The 13,794-nt window shown below is 39.3% G+C and overlaps 1 protein-coding gene across 2 annotated transcripts in view; it reads left to right on the top strand.

Annotated features, from left to right (window-relative positions):
• Positions 1 to 404: 404 nt before the first annotated feature.
• The window catches only part of GABRB2 (gamma-aminobutyric acid type A receptor subunit beta2), a gene marked incomplete at both ends in the record, with an annotated part of 285,391 nt that continues 272,001 nt past the window's right edge, over positions 405 to 13,794 (top strand). For both annotated transcript variants that reach the window (XM_079702368.1, XM_079702367.1), the window contains 3 exons: positions 405 to 481; positions 637 to 728; positions 1,710 to 1,777. In XM_079702368.1, the coding sequence (XP_079558494.1) occupies positions 405 to 481; positions 637 to 728; positions 1,710 to 1,777 (237 nt within the window). The remainder of the gene's footprint in view (positions 482 to 636; positions 729 to 1,709; positions 1,778 to 13,794) is intronic.

Below are 13,794 nucleotides of genomic sequence, written 5' to 3'. Positions count from 1 at the left end.
GAAACACACCCACCCCCCCCACACACACACCCCAAAACCCCACAACCCGCGAGGTGCAAAACTGCCTACTGCAAGTACCAAAACTTAACAGACTCTCTAGTTGTTTTTGTCTTAACAAAAGGACAACAAAGATTTTACTCCGGGTCCTCCTGTGGGGTGACTTTTCTATATTATTCAAATACGCATATATTATACATATATATGTTTTTCCTTTTTCCCCCTTTGATTTTTTTTTTTTTCCTCCTTAACAAGAAAATCTTCTCGGTCCCAGGCAACCGCTGCTGCCCCTTTGATGTTTTGGTACGCCTTGCGCATGCGCCTCACATTAGAATTACTGCACTGGGCAGACTAAGTTGGATCTCCTCTCTCCAGTGAAACCCTCAATCCCGTCCAAAACTAAAGGGATGTGGAGAGTCCGGAAAAAGGGCTACTTTGGGATCTGGCCGTTCCCCTTAATAATCGCCGCTGTCTGTGCGCAGAGGTAAGTGTGTCTAGCGTTTCTCTTTCCTTTTTCACTTTGAAAGGCTCTGCCTGCCTACCTCTGTGAGCAAGGATCTGTAGTGAGGATCAGATAGATGCTGAAGCGCTGTGCCTGCTGTCTTATTGATGCCTGTTTATTGTCTTTTCTTTCTTTAGTGTCAATGACCCTAGTAATATGTCGCTGGTTAAAGAGACGGTGGATAGACTCCTGAAAGGCTATGATATTCGGCTGAGACCAGATTTTGGAGGTAATGGGGTTGCCTTGGAAATAAGAAACAGCCCAGCAGCTATAGCCTAAGCTGTCTTTTGAGCTTTGTGCGCTGTCTTCCCTCTCCCTCATTGTGGGTTGCATGTGGTGTACTGAACATGTCTCTGTGTTACAATATTGAGAAACTGATCCAAACTTAAGCTGGTTTGTTACTCTCCAGCACTTAGATGGTCTTTCAGAGAGACCCTCTTAGCCTGTACTGGTGACTGCTGTCCTTCAGCTTCACTGTTTAAATCCTTTGCTTCACTGTCTTTGTTTCCTTGAGATACAAACCTCTTAAGTTTAGTTAATGGTGTGCCCGGTGAACCTGGCTTACTGAAGGCCATCGGGAACATTTTTGAGGACAAGATATGCAGACAATTGGTTGAGAAGTCGCATTAACCCCCTGTGCCCACCTACTTTGGAAGAGTTCTAGCCATGGTTTAAATTGGCTGGTGTCTGGATATTATCCAGTCCTGGAAACCTCACTGCAGGGGACAGTGAGGTGGGGGGAGAGGGGCCTGGGGGGCTCGGAGGATACAGAGGGTAGTGGGAGAAGGGCTAGAGACCTCTCTTTCTGCAGCCTTAGATACACTGATATGCAAACAAAGCTCAAAGAGTTAAAACCTGCACAGAAGCGGGGGTGGGAAAAATGAGGAGGGGGTTTCAGTGCAATATATAACATTTCGCTTGGGCTAGCCAGATTCAGGTGCTTTTGTGGTTGTGTGTATTCTCATGCTAAGACACCTACATATGTAGACAGAGGTGGAATCCCTCAGCCATCGGACACGTGTGTGCCTGTTCAATAGAGCATTTCCCAGAGGAGTACCTGTCACTCTTTAAAAAGGAGCAGAGAATTGAAGAATTTGAGTGTGAACAGTGGGAAGGGATTTGGGGCAGAGTGTCCCGTGCCCGGGGACTACTCTTGCTAAGAATGCACGAAGTTCTGAGAAATCACGTGGCTGGCCATTTTGGTTTGCAGGTCCCCCCGTGGCTGTGGGAATGAACATTGACATTGCCAGCATCGATATGGTTTCTGAAGTCAATATGGTGAGTATTGAGGTTTATGGTTGTGTCTCTGCAGACCTTCATTTGGGGACAGGAAGGAGAAAGGATCCAACTGGTGAGGGTGGGGTGTGCATGAGTATGTGTAGGAAGTGGGGTGAGGGCAGGGCATTTTGCTTTGCAGCCCACTTTCTTTGAGGCTTCAGAGCTGGCTCTTTCTGGTCCCTAAAGATTTTTCCAACCTGGTTTGAAATCGTGGGACTTGGCGAAGAGGGTGTAAAATGCATCACATGTTCACGTGCAAAACGCAGCCACATGCAGGAGAACCCCTGCAGGAGTCACATTTCCTAAGGTTCCGTGGGAAGCACACTTCATCAAGTGATTTTTCTGAGTTTGGGGTGGGGTCAGGGAAGGAAAGAAGAGGAGAGAAAAGGGAAGTGTTTTGATTTGACATTTCACAGAGAATATAACCTGGGAACTAAACTGTAGTAGTGGAGAGGCTGAATAAACGACCCTCGGATACTGATATCCACTTGTTGCTTTTGGAGCCGGCCTCTTTACAGCTGATGGTAAGCCCCGCCCCCTGTCCATGGTTCACCTGCTTCTTTAACCCCCAAAATAAATAAAATAAAAATTGGCCACCCTGCTTTCAAAAGGCAAGCTCAGACCTATGTGTCATCTCTGGTCACTTCTGCAGTGGTATTCACCGCATGTCCTAAGCCTGTGTGATTTATGGACAGCAGCACTCCTTAGTGACCCCCTCCTTGGTCTTGGGGCAAGTGCTAAGAGAAAAAGCCTCCGTCTTCCCCTCCCGGGAACACTTGTGTGTGGGGGTGGGGGCTGAGGGGAGGATTGCTTCATGCAGGAGCGCCCCCTGCTGCCCATGTTGGGGCACTGCAGACATACAAGACAATAAGTGTCCCAGATACCCCGGCTTACTTGCGCCATTTCTTCAGTGACTTTCCTACTGTGTGTTTTTGAAGTTTTCACCCTTGGAAAAGTCTCTCTAGAAAGGCCACATTTGACTGTAAGATGCCAGGGTTACTTTCAGTCCTAATAGGATTTTAGCACATTGCAGAAGATTGTATTGTAGTGTAGTTTTGCCTGGAAATGGGATGCACTGTTAAAGAAGAGGGTCTAGTGTGTAAGGTTTTATGCAAAACAATTCTAAGCCAGCCATCAGGACTTGACAGTTAGGACACTTATTTATTCACTCGAGAGCCAAATACTAGGTAGTGGATATGCTCTTAACAGGATATAAATTTTCATCACTCCAGGATTCAAATATAGAGGAAGCTCAAATAACCAGCCCAACCTTATACAATGTCCAAAGATAGGTGATAATCCTGAGCTATCACAAGCTTATGAAACATCTATGACTACTCCAGAGAACATTCAACTCTTTCAGTGATGTTTTTAAGGATGTGTATCTTGTGATATTCTAATTATTGGTAAAGCATTTTATGATATAGGATATGAACACAGACTGAAGACACTATTGGATGATTCAGAGCCATAGATTTCCCACACATTGTGAGAATCTCCTGTGTGGTAGAGAATATTTCTTTCTTGGGAAACTAAACATTTAACTTCTCAGATATACAAATATTCACTTTTGTGAAATTTTAGAGGTCTTTCATCAGTTTATATTTTGAATTTTACCATAAAAATAGAAAATGTCCTCATGTGGGTAACTGCTAAGTCCTAGGTACTTGAATCTAAATTGTGTGGCTAAAAAGAAAGTGATATGGAAATCAGGTGTGGTTCTGTGTGTCCTGTCTTTTGAATTTTGGTATACTTATGCTCTTTTCCCACATTTTATTCTGTCACCTTCCTCTTCAGAGCGTAAGAAAGGTGAGACTTTATGGAAAAATTAAGAAATATTTAGAATCTAAAGAGACAATGATGAGATGATTAGAAGTCGCTGCATTAGAACTTAGATGTATAAGTTAGCTGAGAACTTAGACCTATTATATCCCCAAATGGTTTAAGAGTAGTGGCATTTTTTTCTTCTTGTTAAGTTCTGTTTATTTTTCACCAGCATGCAGCATTTTGGAGAGGTGTCAGAGCTGGACATGATGCCAAGACCTGCTAGTCAAAATATAGACCCAGTTAAGGCGAGGTGTCATCTCTTAAAGCTATTTACTGTTGCAGAAAAATCACGGGATGTTGAAAGTGCAGAAACAAACGTCAGGTTGTAAATAGGCCAGTACTGCAGCATTAATGATTAGAACCAAGCATTAAAAATTCCATGCTAGATTCCTTTCTTAGCCTACTGCTAACACACGTAGACTTGTCCAGACACAGTTTTACTTGTTGAAAAATTAACACTTTTATGATTAACAATCATAGTGACTTTAATCCTTCAAAGAAAAATTTTGTGATATATACTATTTTTTAAAGTATGGTTATTTGATTTGAAGCAACAGATGGGAAATTCCATCCCTGATGTCTAAATAAAAGAAGTTGTTTATGGGATATTGCCCACTGTATACAGGTCTTAAAGGGTTAGGATCTTTCGATTAGATTCATCTCTGGAAGAATGGTTGATTGATTATTTAAGTGAAACCTCAAAATTGATTAACGCACATGTTTCTGCCTCATTATCCTTTGTGGCCTGCAACCTCTGGTAATTGTAGCTTTCTTTTATTATAACAAATCTTCCTTTGAAGAATGGTAGGCACCAGACCATTTAGACTGTCATTGACTCATGTGTACTGAAAGGAAAAATGGCCCATGTCGATGTGGTGCTCCTGGTAAATGACAAAGATAGAAAGACCTGAATACTAGTTCTGTTTCTGCTGTTCAGTCAACCTGAGGGAATTGACAGCCCCATGGGGCTTGATTTCTCTTTTTTAATATTTATTTATTTATTTGGCTGCACCTGGTCTTAGTGGCGGCACGCAGGATCTTTAGTTCTGGCATGTAAACTCTTAGTTGAGGCATGTGGGATCTAGTTCCCTGACCAGGGATCGAACCCGGGCCCCCTGCATTGAGAGCATGGAGTTTTAGCCACTGGACCACCAGGGAAGTCCTGGGGCTTGATCTCTTCACCTGCTAAAAGGGAATAATAGTCCCCGTTTACATATTTTAGGTGACTACCAGAATTAATAAAATGATGCAAGTGAAAGTACTTGTGTCCCATGAACATAGCTTATATAGAAGACTGAATATCAGCTTGTCACTAAGGAGACCCAGTGTCCATTCCAGCTGCTGCCCTAAGTGTACTTGGGTCAGTGATTTACATTATGTGGTCTCAGTTTCTATATGTTTGAAATGAGAGGGACATGCCAAATTGACTTCTAACTCAAAGTTACATGTGTTTCTGCTTTGGTTTATTATAATAGCTCTGTTGGGTACAAAGAAATTCCAGGAAACTTGGAAATCCAGCATAAACGTTAGAAAAATGCAGAATTCCTAAATGGCATGCAGTTCTGAGGTCTTAGGAGGGTGATGATGGTATCTTACTCACCCATGTGACTCAGGTTACTGTTGACCCAGTGGAAGATCTTTGGAAGAACACGATCTCAATTAGAATGTTCCTGAGCAGAAAGCTTGGCTTTAGAATGAAACATTTTTAGATGTCTTGGTTAAATTGGCAGGACTCTTTTTGTTAAGATTCTTTGATGAAAATGCATTTTAAGATCCAAAATTGGCTCTGAGGATTATGGACTGAAATAGCTTTCTCTTCATTTAAAGCAGATTCTTCTCCATCTTGGAACAACACATTTGCCAACCGAAGAGTGAAGCAATATTTCACTTTTGAGGAAAGCGTTCTAGTAAACATATACACAAATTACCTTTTTATGGAATGGCAAATGGTGAAAAGTGCTGCCTTTTTTTTTTTTAAACAGATGTTTTCTTGCATCACCAGCTGCACAGTTTAAAATTCAATTCAACACAAATACTTATTTAGCAGCTACTATAATCCAGCTATGTGTTAGGCCATAGGGACACAGCAGCGAACAAGAATGACTTGTTCCCTGACCTCATGAAACTTAATATCTTGGTGTTTACTATCGTTAATCCTACTGCAGGCTCCTATCATACTTATGTTTAACATAAGCATTTTCTCTAAAAATTTTTATGAGCAGCCACTTGAGTACCTAGATGTCTGTATCTCCCATGCGTTCCTTTGTCACTTGTTGATTTCACCATTCATTTGTTATTTGATATTTCGAATTGCCTGATATGTTACATATTTATTGTCTTCCTAATTGATGTGTATAAAATACATGTAGCCAAGGTTGTAGTATCTCTCTCCATGTGGTTTTGCTCTGTAAACAACGGTTGGTTGGAAGGGTTGGTTGGAAGTTTGACTACATAGTATCATACATGTGGAGAGACAGAGCATGGACTTGTAGGCCTCAACTTCAAGACACTTTTAAAATTACTATTTAGATCAATGAAGGTGGAAAGAATCACAATGTAGGACCATTGAGTTCTTTGAAAGCAGAAATACACAGGGCATATTGGAAATACAGAATTCTGAGGTATTACGTAGAAATTACTAGGTGATGGGGGTTAGAGGTCTGTGGATAAATGTTTTAAGCAGAAAGAGTGGCATATAGGAGAAAAAACAGGAAAAATAAATGGGATTAGGAATTTGCAAGTAGCTTTAAATGGCTGGATTTGGGAGTGGGAGTGAGGAAGTGGTAAGATTTGGTATTGAGATCATAAGTGGTGCTCAAATTATATAGACCATTTTTGTAGCTTGCAGAAGAGCTTACATTTTGTTCCAAAGGCTGTAGGGTCCCATGAAAAGATGTCAGTAGGAGAATCGCTTGAACAGATTCACACTTGAGGAAGATGCTTTTGAAGTATGAGGGGTGCAGCAAGACCAAAGGTTGGGAGATAAGGTGAAAATCCACTACAAAAATCCAGAAAGAATTGATGAACGGAGACAGGGATGTAAAGGAGAAGATACAAAATCAGGGCTTTTACGAGGCAGAAGTGACAGGACTTGGTGAATCCTAAGTTTCTGATGGTTTCATTTATTGATATGGGGAACACCAAAAAGGCAGCCAGTTTGGGGGTGGGCAGGGGATTGAGGTGTGTGGGAAGACAGTTCATTTTGGGGAAACGCTGACTTTTCTCCACACATGGAATCTCCAAATGGAGATTGGAAAATACAGGTCTAGAGCTTAGTAAGAAGTCATGACCAGAGAGATGAACTTGGACATTGTCAGCATATAAGTGGTACTTATAACGGTGTGAATGGATACAATTAAAAAGGGAAAGTGAAAGGACGGCAAAAAATGGGGATCTGGTGAGCACTGTAATTGAAGTGGTGGAATGCTGAAAAGGAGCCCACACAGATTAGTAAGTAGCTAAGCAGCAGTCAGATGGTAGGAGAACCCGCAGATAATAATGTCTTCAAAGCTGAGGCACAAGAGAGTTTAAAAAGGAAGGAAATGGTCAGCTGCATCAGATGCCACAACGATAAATTGAAATAAGTTCTGAGACTTGTCTCGCAGCTATATAGTAAGTAACAGGAGCGCGTTGGTAAATGTAGCGAGAGGAGTCTTAGTGGTTGAAGACTACACCTTTTTATTTTTTTCCCCATAGCCATCCCGTTCCATTCCCCAGAGACCACCTGTGTGTTACTTTCTCTTTTTTAATTTAATTTAATTTAATTTTCTTTTTTTTACATCTTTACTGGAGTATAATTGCTTTACAATGGTGTGTTAGTTTCTGCTTTATAACAAAGTGAATCAGTTATACATATACATATGTCCCCATATCTCTTCCCTCTTGCGTCTCCCTCCCTCCCACCCTCCCTATCCCACCCCTCCAGGTGGTCACAAAGCACTGAGCTGATCTCCCTGTGCTATGCGGCTTCTTCCCACTAAGCTATCTATTTTACGTTTGGTAGTGTATATATGTCATGCCTCACTCTCGCTTTGTCACAGCTTACCCTTCCCCCTCCCCATATCCTCAAGTCCATTCTCTAGTAGGTTTGCATCTTTATTCCCATATTTCCCCTAGGTTCTTCATGACCTTTTCTTTTCTTAGATTCCATATATATGTGTTAACATATGTTATTTGTTTTTCTCTTTCTGACTTACTTCACTCTGTATGACAGACTCTAGGTCTATCCACCTCATTACAAATAGCTCAATTTCGTTTCTTTTTATGGCTGAGTAATATTCCATTGTATATATGTGCCACATCTTCTTTATCCATTCATCTGTTGATGGACACTTAGGTTGTTTCCATCTCCGGGCTACTATAAATAGAGCTGCAATGAACATTTTGGTACATGACTCTCTTTGAATTATGGTTTTCTCAGGGTATATGCCCAGTAGTGGGATTGCTGGGTCATATGGTAGTTCTATTTTTAGTTTTTTAAGGAACCTCCATACTGTTCTCCATAGTGGCTGTACCAATTCACATTCCCACCAGCAGTGCAAGAGTGTTCCCTTTTCTCCACATCCTCTCCAGCATTTACTGTTTCTAGATTTTTTGATGATGGCCATTCTGACTGGTGTGAGATGATATCTCATTGTAGTTTTGATTTACATTTCTCTAATGATTAATGATGTTGAGCATTCTTTCATGTGTTTGTTGGCAGTCTGTATATCTCCTTTGGAGAAATGTCTATTTAGGTCTTCTGCCCATTTTTGGATTGGGTTGTTTGTTTTTTTGTTATTGAGCTGCATGAGCTGCTTATAAATTTTGGAGATTAATCCTTTGTCAGTTGCTTCATTTGCAAATATTTTCTCCCATTCTGAGGGTTGTCTTTTGGTCTCGTTTACGGTTTCCTTTGCTGTGCAAAAGCTTTGAAGTTTCATTAGGTCCCATGTGTTTATTTTTGTCTTTATTTCCATTTCTCTAGGAGGTGGGTCCAAAAGGATCTTGCTGTGATTTATGTCATAGAGTGTTCTGCCTATGTTTTCCTCTAAGAGTTTGATAGTTTCTGGCCTTACATTTAGGTCTTTAATCCATTTTGAGCTTATTTTTGTGTATGGTGTTAGGGATTGTTCTAATCTCATACTATTGCATGTCCCTGTCCAGTTTTCCCAGCACCACTTATTGAAGAGACTGTCCTTTCTCCACTGTACATTCCTGCCTCCTTTATCAAAGATAAGGTGACCATATGTGCATGGGTTTATCTCTGGACTTTCTATCCTGTTCCATTGATCTATCTTTCTGTTTTTGTGCCAGTACCATACTGTCTTTATTACTGTAGCTTTGTAGTATAGTGAAGTCAGGGAGCCTGATTCCTCCAGCTCCGTTTTTCATTCTCAAGATTGCTTTGGCTATTTGGGGTCTTTTGTGTTTCCATACAAATTGTGAAATTTTTTGTTCTAGTTCTGTGAAAAATGCCAGTGATAGTTTGATAGGGATTGCATTGAATCTGAAGATTGCCTTGGGCGGTAGAATCATTTTCACAATGTTGATTCTTCCAATCCAAGAACGTGGTATATCTCTCCATCTATTTGTATCATCTTTAATTTCTTTCATCAGTGTCTTATAAACTACAGGGCAATATCACTGATGAACATAGATGCAAAAATCCTCAACAAAATACTAGCAAACAGAATCCAACAGCACATTAAAAGGATCATACACCATGATCAAGTGGGGTTTATTCCAGGAATGCAAGGATTCTTCAATATACGCAAATCAATCAACGTGATACACCATATTAACAAATTGAAGGAGAAAAACCGTATGATCATCTCAATAGATGCAAAGAAAACTTTCGACAAAAGACTACACCTTTGAAAAGTGTGGATCTGAAGCAAAGTCGGGAGAGGGCAACTGCTAAAAGAAGTCATATATCATTTGGAGAAGTACCCCTAGAAGGGAGTAGGTTGCAGATACGAAGCAGGAGCTGGGGTGGGTGACGGGATGTGGAGCAAGGGGAAGGGGTTGTGAAGACTCACCGACCCAGGCTTCATTCTCAGTAAATAACACATGAAGCTCTCCTACCCAATTTTAGCAAGCTGCCATTTTCTCGCCTTCTTTTCCTTCTCCTGCTTCCCCTTCTCTTCCCCCTCTACTCCGCCTCTGTGCAATGCCCAACATTTTCCACCATCACAGCACTAATATAAGAAAATAATCACAGTTATTGCTCATTGGGCCCTTGTGCAGGTATCCTCTTGATGTGTATTATCTCATCCAGTCCTCCTATAAAAGCAGTGGTATGGCTAGTGTCCACCTTTTCATAAAAGAGGAACCTGAGGCCCAGAGAGGTTAAGTGACTTATTCAAGGTCACCCAGCTAGCCAATGATTGACTTTACATCCCTCAATCTTAGCCCTCTGGTTATACTGCACTTTTAGATGTAGTAAGGCATATTGAAAAAAAATTATTCTCATTCCTTATGGACCTGTTTTGTTGTAGTTGTTTGTTTTTATTTATTTAATTTTATTTTATTTATTTTTTTGGAAACAGTGGGTAGATCAGATAAACTAATCCTATATGTTACTGTTACTCCTCAATCTCTCCACCTTGAAAAAAATCTTAATTTCATTAAAATGATTTTTTCAAATAGGTACTTTATTCAGTGTGTATTAAATATAAGACATGGTTTCTGTCCTTGAGAAATTTATACTTTATATTACATCTATTACCAGGTAATAAAGGAAGATTTATATAAGATCTTGAAAAGTCAAGGATGTTGCTTGTGTCATGATTTCTTTCATTATGAATGGGTGCTGTTAACTTGTCTAATAATTCTCCTATTGCTCCAACAGAATCTGTCATATAACCATTAAGGCCAGTAGCTGTCACAAAATGTTGGGTGATAAAGTTCAAGAACTGTGTCAGTGGTTTTAAGCTTTGGGTGGACACTATGTGAAAAGACCCTTTTCCTTTTTTCTCTTTTTATCAATTGAATTTTTTCCATTGAAAACACATTTTTGTGATTTCTGATAAATTACTCCTGCAAATAATCTCTTAAAAGTGGTTGAGTGTTTTTCTTCTCTTCCCGGATCTTTACTCCCTCTGCCCCACACAATATAAATGAGGTTCATTATAAAGATTACATCTCAAGAAGATTTATTCATCAGTTTTTAAACAATTATTCCACATGATATAGGCAGTTTATAAATCATTTTCTCTGGGTTAACTCTTAGGGCAGGTCTTTGCTGTTGCTTTGTAGGACCCTAAACAATGCCTTTGCTTGATTGTGACATGAAATAAAAATCTGACTGTGAGCTTACCCTGCAAGAGAAGGAAGGGGAGGGAAATATCCCAAGTTTCATATTTTAGAAGCACCTCAAAGCGCGCTTTAGTGTGATCCCTCCCACCTCCTTGTTAAATGGTCTTGAGAATTTCTATAAGAATGTAAATTAGAGAAAGTCCTTTTCTTAACACTGTGATGGGGTACTGACTAATTTCAGGGTGGGGCACTGGCTTGTTTTGAAATCCTTCATTCTGTAGCATTTATTTGTGATCAGTGCTCTTGGCATTGTGGCCAGATAATTCTTTGTTGTGAGGGGGCTGTCATGTGCATTGTAAGATGTTTAACAGCATGTCTGGCCTCTACCTACTAGATGCCAGAGGTACCCTCGCAGTTATGAAAACCAAAAATGTCTCCAGATATTGCCAGATGTGTGCTGGGGGATGAACTTGTCCTCAGCTGAGAACCCCCAGTGTAGAATATGGTGTTGTGCTTTTGTCTCCAAACAAGTTGAGAAAAGAAGAGATTTTCTCATTGAGTAATGGCTTTCATACTTAATCACCATTTTCATTTCTGTTTCACGGTACATTATGACAAAGCCAATTTTAAAAGATCAACAAACATCAAAGGCAAAAATTATCCACATCCCCATCACTTCATTAAAACTGTTTTAATTTGCCTATAATACCTTCTACTTCTTGTCTGTTTGCTTATTCATACTTTACACATTACACTTAGTTATTTGTAGAGAGAATTTTATAGTCTATGTTTTCACTTAACAGACCATGAGTATTTTTGCAATTTTATGCTTTCTCTAAAAAAAGAAAAAAATGCACACCTTTATTACTACCAGTGTAAACTGATGTGTATTCTGTGGCTTTTTGGTGATCTTACAAACATATACAAACATGTGAATATATTGACATTTTCTTTTTTATTGTATATTTTTTCAAAAAAATTTTAAAATACATTTTATAGATTATTAGTCATAATTCTAGCTATAGGTTATTTGAAAATAAGTATATAATTTACTTTTACTTATAAACTATTAACAACTACATAAAAATCATATATAAAATAGAGAACTGGATTTAAATAACATAAATGGAAACTTTTAAATTTTATCTATCAATTTGATTTTCATTTACACAGCTACTCTTTCCTCTATTTTTAGCCTGATATTACTCAGCTTTTCCAAAATCATTTTACATTTTTGGATGACACAAAAATACTTTGAAACACACAGTTAAAAGAGGAATGAGAAAGTAGATGGTTATGAGTTTTTAAAAGATACAAACACAAGATTTACATGTTCCTTCCAGATATGCATTTTATTTGCAAAATATGTATTTTATTAAACAAGGAGAAAAATGAGTCTATATTATTCTGTCCCTATTTATATGGAAAAATATGGCCATGTCTTTAACCCGTTGTCTCTTGCCTAGTGCTCATTTTGTAAATATTCTATTGGCATTTTTATTGCCAAGTCTTATTTTCCCTGCTCTATAATTTGGCACATACTGCCCACTTACCTGCCAAGAGGTCTTAACTTAGAAGTAATTGCTTGGGCAATTAAAGATGAAATAACTTTTCTCCTAACCCAATAGCCAGAATTAAAGTAATGAATTTTGTAAGGTGAATCTACATGTATCTTAGAAAAGTGATACATGAATAAGCCATGGCTAAATATTAGAGATATTGAGGTGTGTGAATGTACGGACATTGTCTGCATCCCAGTGCCTAGCACAATGCCTGACAATTAGTAGATACTCAACAAATATGTGGTGAATGGAGTTGTTGGAGGGGGGTAATTGAAAGACTGCAGTATATCAGGCTAACAGGAAGTATTTATATAATGCTCCTTAACCAGCACCATGCCAGTTAGGCTATTTTGTGGAAGGATATGAAATGGTTCTTACACTAGACCTAAGGCTCACTCTAGAGTCAAGAAAGAGTGATCTTCATTGCCTGAAGAGGGAGGTGAGGGTTGATGGAGAGAAGAGTGTTTCAGATCAGTGGGAGAGGAGAGTAGTATATCCCTGTGGTAGAGGAATCAAAATAAAAGGTTGAGATCCAGGTTTTTACAGTGGTTCTCAGGCTTTACTGTGCAACAGAATCACCTGAGTCTTGTATTAATATTTGTATTTTCAGGGCACATGCCCAGAGTCTAATTCAGGAGGTCTAGGATGGGGTTCAGGAATTCGCATGTTTAAAATCTCTCTATGTGACTGACGTAGGTACTGTCTGAGGGCCACTGTTTTAGGAACACTAGTTTTATAGTGAAGGTGGAAGCTAATACAATCACCAATAAAGGAATTTGACAACAGAACTGGTCTCTAGTTATCATATGAAGTTTTGCAATGCTAAAGATCCAAGTGGTCAGAGTAGGTGGGATTTGTAGAAGACTTGGTGGAAGAGGGAGAGCTGGACTGAGCAAGGAGGATCAGTGCAATACGAATGGATAGAAAATAAGGAGAACCGTCCTATGGGAGTCAGTGGGCATGGAGACAGTATGAAGAAAGGCATTACATGTTAGCAATAATAATATTGCAAAAATAAACACTTAGAGCACATATAACTATCCCACTTAATGTTCACAAAAATCTCATGAGCTAGATAATAATATTATCCTCTTTTATAAGTGTAGAAACAAGGACTAGAGGGATTGTATAATCTCTACAATTACAGAGCTAATATACGTGGACAGGAATGGTAGGGTGCATATGTAGGGTATACCTATGTATGGTGAAGCTTAATTGCATAAGACCTTGGCATCTGTGCAGAGGAGACACTGAAATTTCTGGGGTGGATGCTAGGAATGGTGAGTCTTAAGCACCTTCACAAAGAATAAAAGTAAGGGTAACTTACTAAGGGTAAGAAGGAGAGAGTAGAAAAACATTTTCCAGATCTGATTTTTATTTTTATAAAAT

The sequence above is a fragment of the Hyperoodon ampullatus genome (genome assembly GCF_949752795.1).
Source record: "Hyperoodon ampullatus genome assembly, chromosome: 4".
NCBI classification, from domain to species: domain Eukaryota; kingdom Metazoa; phylum Chordata; class Mammalia; order Artiodactyla; family Ziphiidae; genus Hyperoodon; species Hyperoodon ampullatus.
The sequence above is the reverse complement of the archived record's forward strand: the minus strand, read 5'-3'. Positions and strand labels throughout refer to the sequence as shown.